This window comes from Canis aureus, chromosome 1 (genome assembly GCF_053574225.1).
Source record: "Canis aureus isolate CA01 chromosome 1, VMU_Caureus_v.1.0, whole genome shotgun sequence".
Lineage (NCBI taxonomy): Eukaryota > Metazoa > Chordata > Mammalia > Carnivora > Canidae > Canis > Canis aureus.
In genome coordinates, this window is record NC_135611.1 from 117779504 (window position 1) to 117792649 (window position 13146).

General features: G+C 60.4%; 2 protein-coding genes and 1 long non-coding RNA gene across 4 annotated transcripts; 1 reads left to right on the forward strand and 2 right to left on the reverse strand.

Moving 5' to 3' along the window:
- Window positions 1-710: 710 nt before the first annotated feature.
- On the reverse strand, window positions 711-2346 carry TMEM147 (transmembrane protein 147). Its single transcript, XM_077854798.1, has 7 exons — window positions 2180-2346; window positions 2043-2112; window positions 1639-1698; window positions 1422-1558; window positions 1200-1284; window positions 992-1113; window positions 711-911 (listed from the first exon to the last, which is right to left on the reverse strand). Exons 1-7 carry the CDS (start codon window positions 2254-2256, stop codon window positions 788-790), a joined length of 675 nt encoding a protein of 224 aa, XP_077710924.1. The 5' UTR covers window positions 2257-2346; the 3' UTR covers window positions 711-787.
- On the forward strand, window positions 1778-6442 carry LOC144287505 (uncharacterized). The gene is made up of 2 exons (XR_013355295.1): window positions 1778-3177; window positions 3485-6442. It is a non-coding gene; the product is annotated as an uncharacterized LOC144287505 (long non-coding RNA).
- GAPDHS (glyceraldehyde-3-phosphate dehydrogenase, spermatogenic) lies at window positions 2571-10444 on the reverse strand. 2 transcript variants are annotated; one of them, XM_077854796.1, is made up of 11 exons: window positions 10282-10442; window positions 7714-7879; window positions 6922-7018; window positions 6652-6758; window positions 5372-5462; window positions 5158-5276; window positions 4699-4780; window positions 4271-4422; window positions 3958-4120; window positions 2861-2958; window positions 2571-2768 (listed from the first exon to the last, which is right to left on the reverse strand). In XM_077854796.1, exons 1-11 carry the CDS (start codon window positions 10346-10348, stop codon window positions 2696-2698), a joined length of 1215 nt encoding a protein of 404 aa, XP_077710922.1. In that variant the 5' UTR covers window positions 10349-10442; the 3' UTR covers window positions 2571-2695. The 2 variants fall into 2 exon arrangements, with proteins under 2 accessions (XP_077710922.1, XP_077710923.1); XM_077854797.1 differs by lacking the exons at window positions 2571-2768; window positions 2861-2958 and adding an exon at window positions 2991-3121 and having other exon boundaries at window positions 10282-10444.
- Window positions 10445-13146: the final 2702 nt, after the last annotated feature.

The following is a 13146-nucleotide window of genomic DNA, read 5'->3' on the forward strand; positions in this document are numbered from 1 at the left end:
CCTCTGCATAATGGAGGCGGTTTCTGATTGCACTTGAGAAGCTCCCAAGGAGTTAGTGAAACGAGACATAGGGAGGGGGGCATCCAGGAGAACATTCGAGTTGGTGGGCTCGGCTACTGTGCTGGTTGGCTGCAGCTGTTTCTGCACTCCACCCCGAGAAGGCTCCAGCCAGGATTTGATGTGAGGGCCATAGAAGCAAACCAAAGCACCCAAGAGCTCAGAATCATTAAAGTCTGTCCTCAAGAGCAACACCCAAAGTTCAGGTGGTTGGACTGTTCAGTATGCAATGGGGAGTCCTAGATGGTTGTAAATGGGGAGCGTGCACTAATACAGCTGGGATTTCAGACAGATCCCCTCGGCTGCCACAGGAAGGGTGGATCATGAGGGGAGATTAGGGCTGAGAGCCTAGGAGAGCAGCAGCCAGGGAAGGGTGAGGAAAAGCCTCCAAGAACTATATTCTTGGCTTCTAGCTGCCTTCTACCACCTGTTCCCCAAGGGCCCTGGTCTTTGCAACTGCTCAAAGACTGTCTACTCCAGCCATGTCTATCCTGGGAAAATGAAGAGCAGGGAACTGCTGCGGAACACAGAACAAACCAGCGCTGGCCAGTTTCCCCGCCTGCCTACCTGGCTTCAAAGCCAGAATGAGGGCCTCTAGAACCCAGGGAGCACGGTATCAGTAGATAGTTCCAGAGAGAGATGGAGGCAGAACCAACGTTCCAAATACTGTTTACTTCACTGAAACCGGGAGGCAGGGAAAGGGTATGTGAATTTCTGGGGGGCACCAAGCCTAGGAGTGCACGTTGACGACGGCTACGTAGAGGGCCAGGGTGCTGAGGGCCAGCAGCCCTGTCACCACTGCCCGGGCCAGCAGTGCTGTCCAGCTGCCCAGGGAACAGAGGTGGACGAAGGTCCTGTGGGGAAACATCGCAATGAGAGAAGAACAGATAATCTACCCCTACACAGACCCAACCTCAAACCCCACCCAGCTCACTCCATGACAAAGGCCTTGTAGACGCTGAGGAACATCAGGAGGAGGACCGCTGGCCGAAAAGTGTGGTACAGGTCGTAGCGTGTTATCATCCAGACCTGGGCAGATGCGACGATGTAATGGACCTGCAGGGAGGCAGGAAGTCAGGGCAGGCCTCGGGGGAGAGCACGGCCAGCAGCAATGGGGTGTGCGGGGCAGCAGGACTGCGTACCAGACTGATGTTGGAGTCAATGCTCATCTGGATGTACTTCCAGTCAAACTCAATGCCCCGGGCTCCAACCCAGAGAGGGATGCAGCTGAGGAAGGCAAAGGGAGGGATTCTCCAGCACCCAAACCCCCTCAGCACCCAGAATCTGAGCCCCTGCCCTCCAGCACCTCCCTAGAACCCAGGTGCCCTTTCTCGGGGATGTGGGCGCCAGGCTGCTGCACACACCGGGACATAATGAGCTCGGCGGTGGCCCAGCCCAGGGCAGCAACCATGATCTTGTACTCCCCCTTGCCTGCGTTCCGGGACATGACAAGGTTGAGGCCGATCAGGTCCGCCACATCCACGCTGGCCTTCATGAACTCCTGTGGGTCGGGTTGACGCGCGAGTGAGTACGGGGGCCAGGGGGCCCCGCTCCTGCACTCCCGCCCCTTGCCCCACTCACCCCGATGAAGTCATAGATGCCGCCTTCCCAGGTGGGAAAAAAAGTGGCCAGGAACAGCATCTGAGAACAGAAAACAGAGGTCGCTGCAGGGGGACGGGAATCACCCAAGGGGAATGTGGAGGCGGAGGGTGGGGCTCGGGGGGCCCTTGTGGCGCGGGACGGCCAGAAGGGGGGCGAGAGTACAGGGCCGGGGTCAGGCGCGGAGGTGCGGGGCTAGGCACCCCAGCGGTGGAGGCAGCACCGGGTTCGCGCCTCCCACGAGTCCACGACGCTGCGCCGCCCGGCGGAGTTTCCTCGACTTCACTACAGAGCTACTAGCGGTGGCTCGGAGACCTCGGGGCCCCTCCCGGTCCCCCCTCCCGGAGCACGTCTCCCAGGGGGGTTCCCGGGGCGCGGGGCCTCACCTTGCACAGCTGCACGAAGAGGTAGGTGACGCCGGCCTGCACGCACTTCCAGAAGGCGTTGTACTCCGACCTGCAGGAGCGGGCGGTGAGCCGAGCCCGGGCCCGCGCCCTCCCGCCCGCGGCCGCCCCGCACTCACAGGCCGCTGCACTTGTAGGTGATGAAGTACGGGAAGTAGGCCAGGGCGAAGCAGTTCCCGAAGTGGAACAGGGTCATGGCGCCGGCCGCCCGGCCCGCCGGAGCGCGCGTCCCCGCCTCCGCCGCCTGGCGCCCGAGCCGGGCCTGGCGCCCGCTGCCTCCGCCGCGACCCGCGCGGCCTTCTGGGAGCGGGGGCCCGGCCGGCGCCGGCGCGCTGACGTCACGGCCCGCGACCGCCCCGCCCCCCGAGTCTGCGCGGCCCCAGTGCGCCGGCGCGGAGCCAGGCTGGGGCTGGGGGCGGGGCTGGAGGCGGGGCTGGGGGCGGGTCTGGGGGCGGGGCAGTGCGGGCGCCCGCGCCCCCCGTGGGACCGGCGCAGCGACACGGGCGCGGCTGGGAGCACTCTGCGTTTTTATTTCACAGCGGGGCGCCCTCCCGCCCCGGGGGAGGCGAGGGCGGGAACGGGGGGCACGAGTTCCGGCCCGGGAGCCCAGGGGAGCGGAGGGGGGCCGTCCTGCGTCACTGGTCACGGTTGAACATGTAGCGGAGGAGGTCCACCACCCGGTGACTGTAGCCGAACTCGTTGTCGTACCTGGGGAGCGGGGCGGCGGGTCAGGGCCCCCCTCCGGACCGCTCCTGGTCCGCACCCCCCCCCCCCCCCCCCGCGGACCCCAACCACCTCACCAGGAAATGAGCTTCACGAAGCTGTTGTTGAGCGCGATGCCGGCGTTAGCGTCGAAGATGGACGAGTGGGTGTTGCCCACAAAGTCCGTGGACACGACCTGGGCGTCCGAATTTCAAAGATGAGTGTGGGCGCGGAGCAAGGACCTCCAGGAGCCCAGGCTCTGGCTCTTAGGCACCTGGCCATCGCTTCACCTACAGTGTCTGGGAGCCCGCTGTGTCCAGGTTCTGGGGGCCCAGGAGGAAGGCACGCGGGGGCTTGGCCTGCGGCCAAAGGACGAAGAGCACAAACACCCTGAGGCTGCAGCAGTCCCGTCCCGGTGAGCATGCAGGCATTCGTCCTTACGGTCGGCCAGCAAGGCCCCCTGGGAGGCTGGGTCTGGAGGTCTAGTGCCCGAGGTGGAAGGAGCTACAGCACAGGCCCCCCACCCAACCCCGGGGTTGGCCCTAGTGCGGTGTCGGCCACAGAGGAAGGTTTTCAGCAGTGGGAGGGGATGTGATCTGATTTCCTTAAGAGAGCCTGGTGAGAGTGGACCTGTAGGAGCTAAAGCAGAGACAGCACCAAAGGTGGAAGCGCAGAGATGGCGCGACCGGGAGCAAATGCATGGTGACAGCCGTTCTTCACAGGGAAGGCGCCTGGCCTGGCCTACCCTGACCGATTGTTGAAAAGTGGGAGCCACTGTCTTGTTCCTGAGGCACCCATTGAGCAGCTGCCGCTGTGCCAGGCCCCGGGGAGATGGCTGGAGCCACGGAGCCCCCAAGTCCCTGCTTTCCTGTGGTGCACATGCTAGCGGCGCCAACGCTGACCGTGAAAGGGAACTTCAAGTAAGAGGGTCAGAAGGAGAATATGTCACTGAGGACAGAAGCTGAAATAGGGACTTGGAGCAGCTGAGGGCCGACTGCTTGGCCACCGGGAAGAAAAGCTATTCAGACCAAAGGAGCAGCAAGTGCAAAGACCCTGAGGTGGGAAGAGCAGCCCTCCAGACCTCCCCAGCCCTGCAGCCCCTATCTTGATACGACGTGAGCAGCTCTTTGGCAACAGGGGAATCACCTTTCCTCCCCAGAGGGCTCTTCCCACGGTCCCCCACCTCAGCCCCTACCTCATCCTCGGTGTAGGCAAGGATGCCAGCGAGGGGCCCCTTGGCTGCCGCTTTGATGGCCTCTTTGATGGCCTCGTATGGGGTGGGCTGGGCCAGGCGGCAGGTCAGGTCCACAACAGATACGTCTGGGGTTGGCACCCGGAACGCCATTCCTGTCAGCTTCCTGGAAAATCCCACATTAGGGGTGGGAGTCAGAACCCAGGACTTCTCCATCCATCCCATGTAGTCTCTACTTTCCCCTCAAGGATTGGGGGCCAGTCCAGTCCTCCTGGGGGCGTATCCCAACCCTGGTTGCAGCTTTCTGCCTTCATACCCTTTGAGGTCTGGGATGACTTTGCCAACGGCCTTGGCAGCCCCCGTGGAGGCTGGGATGATGTTCTGGTGGGCGCCCCGGCCATCTCGCCAGGCCTTCTTTGATGGCCCGTCCACAGTCTTCTGGGTGGCAGTATAGGAATGAACTGTGGTCTTGGGGAAGAAGAAGGCCGAGCTGAGCCCTTCCTCCTCCTAAGCTCCCAGGCCTGAGGTGGTGACCTGGGTGGGGAAGTCCACAGACCCCGGGAGGGCCAGGTACAGGCCAGGGGCCAGCCTGTCTGGAGGTCGCACAGTATTTTAAGAGACTTCACCACTTGGCTCCTCCCCCCGAAACCGTCTCTCTCCCCCTTAACCCCTCACGCTAAGCCAATCCTGGGAAGAGGTGGAGTTTCCCTGCCACCCCTCCTGTCAGCCTCTGTCCCAGCTCACCATCAGCCCTTCCACGATCCCAAATCGCTCATGGATGACCTTGGCAAGGGGCGCCAGGCAGTTGGTGGTGCAGGATGCATTGCTGAAACGGGCCACGTGTGCAAGGGCAGTGTGAGGTGAGTCGCAGAACAAGTCCTGCACCCTCACCTCTCTCGGGTTATGCACACAGGCCTGGTCTTGTGGACGTCAGGATGGGGAGGAGGGGGATCACTGGGGGTGCCCTTCAGGCTGAGGGGAGGTGCTGGAGGTACAGCTGGGGATGCTCCCCAAGCATGTTCCCTGGGAGTCCTGCTGTTCTAACCGGGAGTTTTAGGGAAACGGTGACATGACGGCATCAAGGCTTTGGGAAAGGAGATGTGAAGCAGCACCGGGGGTCTACTGGGAGCGGGGGTGAAGAGGGGGAGGCTGGCATGTCCTCTGGGTGCCACTCACACCCTTAAGAAGGGTGCTGCCCATTACCTGACGACTTTCATGGAGGCAGGATCATAGCTCTTCTCGTTTACCCCCATGACAAACATGGGTGCATCCGGTGAGGGTGCGGAGATGACCACACGCAAGGCGCCTGCCTCGATGTGGCCCTAGAGGAGGAGCACAGGTGGCAGGGGGTGCTTTGAGGGCCGCCTCCACACCCCCTACCCCCGCCCAGGTGTCTGGGCACCTGTCCCCCACTTACTGAAGCTTCCTCTAAGGACAGGTACACGCCTGTGGACTCCACCACAAAGGGGTTCCCGACAGACTTCCAGGGAATGTCTCGGGGCTGCTTGCTGTGGAGGGGTGGCAGCGCCTGAGCCGGGCTCTTCCAGCGCGGCCCTGCCTTACAGGCATGGCCTTCACTGCTCGAAGGCCAACCGGAGGCCTTCTTACCCGGCCTGTACCCTCCCACTCCCACAGCAGCCCCAGCACCTCACCAGCCCTCCCGCCCCACAAGTAGAAGCTGAAACCCGCGCCCCCCGCCCCCCCGCCCCTGCCGTGGCTGTGCCAGAGGGACCTGGCCGGGGCGCATGCACAGGTGCGTGGGAAAGTCTCGGGCCGAGGGGTCCAGCCGAGGATGCTAACTTCTATATTTAGAAAGGGAACCTCCCATTACAGGTTCGGGGGTCCCATTTTTTTATTTTTAATTTTTTTGTTATCTTAAAAGTTTATATTTGAAGCATATTAAACATCTAACCCGATTGCTTTTGATTTACAGATTCTAAACCTATCTTTAAATGGAAGGAAGGACTGGGTGATGGGCACGGGGTGTTATGCTAGATGTTGGCAAATTGAACTCCAATAAAAATAAATAAATAAATAAATGGGAAAAAAAACCAACCAACCAAACAAAAAATAAAATAAATGGAAGGAAGGGTATTACTATCAGTGTGAACCGTGTGACATGGGTACTCGGCAGCATTGCCCGAGTGTCAGAGGTCTGGTTTAGGGTCTCCAGAGGTGACTGGCACGGTTGGGACAACATGGAAAGGCAGGGGGTCCCCATCAGGACCTGGGGTTTTATTCAGGGGGGATGGGATGCCGTTGGAGGATTTAAGTAGGGGAGTCACCAAGTCCAGTTGATGTTTTTAAAAGGCCCCTGTGGCTGCTGTGTAAGAACCGAGCGGAAACGGTTGGTGCCGTTTCCTGGGAAGGGACATGAATAGGTTTGGGGGTTGAAGGAGAATCAGAAGTTGAGCGTTAAACATATTGAGTTGCTATGCCTGTGAGAAAGCATGTGAATGTGTGTTAAATAAAAAGTAGTTTGAGTAGAGTGGGACACCTTTCTAGATTAGTGCTTTTGAACCATTTTAGGGGTCGGGGACTTCTCGGAAACCCCTCTCTGCCCCAGTACCCAGGGGCATGCGTGCACACAGTTTGGGGGATCCTGGCCCCCATGTGAGAGGTTGGAGTCCCATTCTAGTCCTCTCTACAGCTCCTGAATGGATATGCTGCGGGCACGAGTCCGAGAGCTGCCCTTACCACTGGAAGACGCTGATCTCCTGGTTGTCTACCACCAGCTTTCCGTTCCTGTGCTCCACGCTCCCCTTGTACCGGCCGTGGGTGGAGTCATATTTAAACATGTACACCTGCGGGCGACAGGATGGCTCCCAGTCTTGGGTGGCAAGGGTAGAGGAGTGAGCATCCCTAGGGAGTCCCCCCTCCATGAAGGTTCCACATGGCATCTGGGAGCCTTCCACGGAGCTCTCCTCCCCACTCCCTTCCCAGCTCTACCTTCTGCCTGCTGCTCACCATATATTCTGGGTCAATGAATGGGTCATTCACTGCCACCACTTTAACACCCTTCTGTATGCAGGCGCGTAGCACCAGGCGACCGATGCGTCCAAATCTGTCCAGGGACAAGGGTGGCGGGGGCGGTGCTCAGAGTCCTCGCCAGCAGGCAGAGGAGGGATGGGAGAGAAAGGGCTAACTGGAGGTGCGCTCTAGGGGGTTGGGTGGGACTCCCAGAGGCGGCGGCACAGTGCAGGCACTGTCTTCTCTTGCCCACATGTCCTCTCCGGCCCCTTAATGCTTTTCCTGCTTCCTCTACCCATCCATCCCACCCTCCTCTTCCTGACCCTGGAGCTGGGAGGATCTTGTAGAACTTCAGGTCAGATTATGTCACTTGGCTTGAAAAGCTCCTCGGCTCTAACTCCGTAAAGTCAGGTCCAGACTGCTTCCCACGGCCTGCTAGGCCCCTGCCAGCTTCCCCCTCCTTCCCCTTGGCTCCCTTGCTTGCTCCCCACACAGATTCCTGCCTGTTCTGAGCGCACTGAGCTGCCCCCACCTCTGAGCTGGCTACCCCGCTCCTCGCCGCTAATTGCACCCGACTCCCGTTCTACTCATGTCACTGGACTGTCGCGTGCCTTATTTGATTGTTGTCTTCCCGGCAGAATGTGAGCTCTCTGAGGGCGGAGCCCCGTCTACCCCTTCCCTGTGCTTCCTAAGGGTCGGCAGAATGACAGCGCTGATGGTGAGAAGTGGGGGGATGCCCCGGGCAGCAGCCAGAGGGAAGGCTGGGCCCTCGGGCCGGGGCCAGCTCACCCATTGATGCCCACGGTCAGCTTCTGACCCACAGGAGCCTTCTTAGGTTGAGGAAGAGGCGGGGGTTCCTCCTTGACTGGCTCAGGTTTGGGCTCCGGCTCTGGCTCAGGCTGGGGCTCCCGCTCTGCCTCAACTTTGGGCTCTGGCGGAGGTGGTGCTCTGGTCACTGTTGGGGATCGGGTGGGGACAATGAACTGCATCGTCACAGTGGGAGGGAATGAGCCATTTTGGCCACCCGGAACCCCTTGCTGTGGTGGCCGACCACCTGGCTCAGTGTTTCCCCAACCTACACGATGAACCCAGTGAGCAGGGGGTGGGCTTGCTTTAAAACACCAATGCTATGGATGCCTGGGTGGCTCAGTGGTTGAACGTTTGCCTTTGGCTCAGGTCGTGATCCCAGGGTCCTGGGATCGAGTCCCATGTCGGGCTCCCCGCAGGGAGCCTGCTTCTCCTAATGCCTGTGTCTCTGCCTCTCTCATGAATTTATTCTCATGAATAAATAAATAAATAAATAAATAAATACTTAACCCCCCCCCCCCCACCAATGCCAGGGACCCTTCCCTGGAGAGTCTAACTCAGTCCACGTTTTTAACAATCACACGTGGGGATGATATTGTCTGTGCCTCAGTTTCCTGCTCTGGCAAATGACGATGATAGTACTTCTGAGAGTCACTGTGATGATTGAGTGAGGTGATGCATGTAATGCTATTGAGAGAGTCTAGGAAACAGTCCACTTAAATGAGTATTTCAAAGATCATTTCCCAAACTCATCTGATAATTGCTTTAGCCCAGCGGACCCCAAGCTGTTAGGATAAGAACCCCAGGGCAGGCCTCTTTCTGGGGAAATCTGACTCAGTAGGTCTACACTGAGGCCCAGGAATCCTGGTTCTAAAAGCACTCCAGGTGATCCACAGAGGATAACTCTGGTGATCCACAGAGGCAATACAGGGGTATCATCACATGAAACGAGTGGAAATCCACGCCAGCTTCCACCTCTCCAAAGGTACACACTTCCACTCCCGTCCTGCATCTGAAGCCCCCCACTACTCGGAGGCGTGCTAGCAGGGCTGTAGACTAGGGCTTGGGGGTGGGAGGGAGACACGGAGGCACCAGTCTGGGGGCCTGGCCCGCAGAGGGTTTCCAGCTGGGAATCAGGCCTGACTATCACCCCTGCTCAGCCACCTGCCAGCTGTGTAGTCTTGAGCAAGTCAGGGACCTCTCTGGCCTGTTAACTGGTGCCACATCTGAGCTGGCTGGGGGCCACTATCAAAGGCTCAGATCTCACCCCCCAATAGGTGCTGACCTCAGCAGAGGGAGGAAGTTGCTGCTAAGAGTGGTTGAGAGGAAAAGGAAGACAGAGAGGTTGGAGAAGAGCTGGAGGAGGAAGGTGGCCGCTGCACTCGGCGCCAGAGTCAAGGGTGCTGGGAGGTGCTGGGGCTAGAAGCCGGGCCACCCGGCCTCTGGGTCTCCCTGACCTCGACGGGCTGCCGCAGACTATGTGGCCTGAGCCTGGACTGTGGGTTTCCTGTGGCAACACCAGTTCTTCATTTGTGGCAGTGACCCTGTGGTTTTGGTGACCCTAGGATGTTTGCATTTCTGGGGGCTCTGCTTCCACTATCAGGAAAGGGGCGAGATCTGTTCATGTGGGTTGAGTGGGAATCTGAGCCCACCCCCCGACCTTTCAAAAGAAAACAGCTGGTTCTCCTCTCCCACCTTCTCCCAGGCTCCCCCCGCCTCGTCCAGGGGTGGGGTGCGCTGGCTGGAGGAAAGCTGCTGCACTGGGAAGGAAGAGCCTGAAGGAGCTTCAGTGATGAAGCATCACCTGGTAGGTGAAACAAGGGCCCGGCGCGCTCTCCTAATTAGGCAGCCGCTCCCATTTCCTGGGCGCAGCCACGGGCTAGGCGCTGCCCGCGCTCCCGGGGCGCCAGGGCTGTAAGGCATGTGCTATAAATCCACCTTGCGGAGGGGAAACCGAGGCCCGAGGTCACAGAGCGGGTGCCGGGCAGGGAGGAGGTTCGCAGCCCGCAGCAGAGAACCTGCTTCCTGGGGGGCCCTCCCACCGCCCCCGACCCTGGCGTCCCGCCCACCCGGGCCCGCTGCCAGTGCGGAGGAGGCCGCGAGGGAATGCGGCGTGGCCTCGGCCTGGGTTCACGGGCTGGGGCGTGTGCGCCCCTCGGGCTGGATGCGGTGGGGCCGCCCGGGGTGGGGGGTGGGGGGGCTCGGGTCGGTGGCTCCTCGGCGCTGAGTCCCAGGGCAGCGGCTTGCGCTCGCTCGGTGGCCGCGGCGAGTGGGGACAGTGAACACACCGGCCTCCCCAGGGGTTGGGAGGCTGCGGGGAGCGCAGGCCGGCGCCCAAGAGGAGCCTGTCCCCCCCTTGCCTCGGTCCACCTCCTAGGGCGCCAAGGCCTGGGGGGACCCGGGGACGGACAGGGGCAGGGAGGAAGGGCAGGGGGAAGGACGGAGGGGGGCGCCTTGGCCGCCTCCCGCCTCCTCCCTCGTGCACGCGCGCCGCAGGGGGCCCCACCGCCCTGCCTCCCCTTTCCCAGGTGGCCCCGCCGCCTCCCTCACCAGGGCACGGCTGTCGCAGCAGCTGGACAACGGTGACATTGGTGAGGACGATGTCGCGTTTCGACATGGCCTAAGGTTTCATGGCCTAGCCGCCCGGGCACCCGCCGCGATGTTACACTGCGGCGCCCAGTGCCCCGGGCTAGTGGCGCAAGCTTCTCGCCGCGACGTCACAGTGCCCAGTGATGTCACAGAGGCGGTGGCGAAGCGCGTGACGTCCGCATGCCTTGCCCCAGCGTCCCGAGGCCACCACTGGCGTCTAGCATAGAATCCAGCTTTTTACCCTGGTCCTCAAAGCCCTCTCCTGTCCCCCCCTTCTCCCTGGGCGCCCTGCCTGTGCTGCCCCTTGACCCCCCTGCCCCACCCGGGGGGTTAGCTACCCTAGCTGCTTCCTCTGGCCCGAAAAGCCCTGCCCTGTCCTTGCTCCCCACGTCCTGGTTTCCCTCAGGTGCCACCCTTTCAGAGGGACCCTCCTAGCGCCCTGTAAAGTGCTCTCCTCCCTCAGTCACTGTCGCTCGGGCCCTCACCCCTCCATCTACTCCCCTCCCAGGAAGCCTCCTCTGACTTCCCTTCCTGGGTTAGGTGCTCCAATGTGCAAAGCTACTACATGCTCTACATTTTTAGTTGCCTCACAGCATCTGTCTCTCTCTAGAAGGCCATCCTGTTCACTCGTTTTCTTGCCAGTTGTCTGTGCCCACCACACCGTACGCTGCAGAGTGGCGGAGAGCTCGTGTCCCTTCGCTTTTCTATCCTATTGACTAGAAGAAGGTTTGGGACCTACAGGGTGCTCGCTCAATCAGTGCCAGAACGAACACATCAATATCGCCTCCTCCCATTTCTTTGGATTCCCAATCTTGAATTTAAGTGACCTCCAGGCCAGATCCCCTCAGTGCACCCCGTTCTTCTCATGTAGTTTGTCATGATCTAGTTATTGATCTACTTGCTGTGTCGCTGTTCACCACGGGGCCTCCGCCGCTGCCTAGAACCGTGACTGGCACACAGCAGCTTCGGGGGACCAACAGGACAGATGCCTCCTTTTAACGCGCTGAGGGTGGGGGCTCATTTGCACATCTGTGATTCACAGGCACCTTCACCTGCAGGGCTGGCTGACACACAGCTGTGACCAAGAGTTAGGGGGTGGAGGGGTTTGGGCTGGGAAGGAGTCGTCATCCCAGATAGAGGTGTAAAGCAAGAAGGGGCACAATGACATAACCTCTTCCTTCCCCAAGCCTTCATGGGAACTCAGTTTGCCAAGCACCTGCAATGGGACAGGCGAGGGTGAGGCTCTCCTGCTTGGGTGGCCCGGAGAGGTGGAACTGAAAAGAAATCGGGGTGTACCGATGGGGAATTTCAGTGACCCAAGACCAAAATGCAGGTATTAAGTAAACAAAGAGGGGGGGACAAACTTAACACATATGATGGGGGAGGGGATGCGGGGTGTGGAAGGTCACATGAATAAAGCCAGGACTGGAAGGGGGTTGGTTTTGTACGGCTTTACAAGAATAGGAAAAGCTAGACGCAATTGAAAATTTTCTTAGAAGATATAAAGGATCCACACTGGTGCAAAAGAAATGGCAAATCCGAGTAGGCCAACAAGAGAAGAACCGGAGTTAAGATCTATCCTCCCCGAGGCTGATTCAGGTCCGGATGACTTTATGGGCAGGATCTGCCAAAGCATCGGGGGCAGGTGTTTGCCAGCCCGCAGGAGCTGGTGCAGGTCCTAACCCGAGCGGGGAAGCTGGGTGGCAGCCTGGTGGCAGCTCGGTGGCAGCTCAGTGCTCGAGCCCCTGCCCACTGGCCAGCACACTTCCTGGGAGTGCCGCTCAGGGCGGCCTGGACCCTGGACCCTGGGCCCTGGAAACCTCCCCCGCTCCCTCCCTGTGGGAAAGCAGCAGGCTCCCATTACCCAAACCAGCGGAACAGCCACGGAAGGACAACTCCAGGCCAGTCTCTTGTGGGGACAGATGCCAAAGTCCCGAATCAAATAGTGGCCAGTGGGCATGGGACGGACAGAGATGGGGCTGAGGGAGACGGTGGGATGGCAGAGAGAGCGGTGGGCAGAGCCTTTCGGGAGGAGAACCACCCCCCAATCTCAGGTGGATTTGGAGTCTGCAGCTCACGGCCCACCCCTCCCCACCCTGCAATCTCCTGGCAGGGACAACTCCCTCATTTAGGTGCTGGACGAGGCCAGGGGAGCCACACCTGAGGTTGCCCAGGGATTTGACTTTGTCCCTGGAGCATGAGACAGGAAAACAGATTTAATGAGCCCCAGCTTGGAGAGGTGGCATGCTTAGTCACCCTCTATAGGCAGTGTCTAGGAAAGACAGAGGCTCCCGGGTCTCTGGCCTGGGTGTCCAGGACCCGGTGGGGGGGAAGTGTGGGGCCTCCGAGGGAAGCGGGCCTGCTCGCTCTCATTTGAGCAAAGCCTGAAAACACGTGCAATTCTCACCACACCTGGGCACCCACGCACATAACTCTGCGCCCCCACTTGCTCACGCCCTACACATTCCTTCCCGCCAGCCTTCCCACCAGTGATCCCACCTCCACCCCCTCTCCGTCTCTTCCCTTGGCACCAAAACCCAAATATCTCTCACCCCTGCACCCAACTTACCTAACACCCACTGGCTCCTGCTCTTCTGGTCTCTGCCTGCCTCTGCACTAGCCCCGCATGGCTGTGCTGCCTCAGACCTCCCGGCCACGCCTGCCCTCCCTTCTCATGGCCCTCTTCCCGCCCAGGGCAGGCTCCCGCCATCCCCCTCCAACCCGTGCCACCATGTCAACACTCGGGGCTTCAGGTCGGCACTGAGGAGGCCCCAGGAGGAAGAGGGAGGGAAGGATGAGCTCCTGGCTTCCAGCCCAGGTCCTGGC

Coding starts and splice junctions, on each gene's coding strand:
- TMEM147 (XM_077854798.1), bottom strand. CDS start 2,256: ATGACCCTGTTCCACTTCGGGAACTGCTTCGCCCTGGCCTACTTCCCG. Junction 1,114..1,199: donor TTGACTCCAACATCAGTCTG/GTACGCAGTCCT, acceptor GCCTCCCTGCAG/GTCCATTACATCGTCGCATC. Junction 912..991: donor TACAAGGCCTTTGTCATGGA/GTGAGCTGGGTG, acceptor GTTTCCCCACAG/GACCTTCGTCCACCTCTGTT.
- GAPDHS (XM_077854796.1), bottom strand. CDS start 10,348: ATGTCGAAACGCGACATCGTCCTCACCAATGTCACCGTTGTCCAGCTG. Junction 5,277..5,371: donor TGTCCTTAGAGGAAGCTTCA/GTAAGTGGGGGA, acceptor CTCCTCCTCTAG/GGCCACATCGAGGCAGGCGC. Junction 4,781..5,157: donor GCCTCCATGAAAGTCGTCAG/GTAATGGGCAGC, acceptor GGCCCGTTTCAG/CAATGCATCCTGCACCACCA.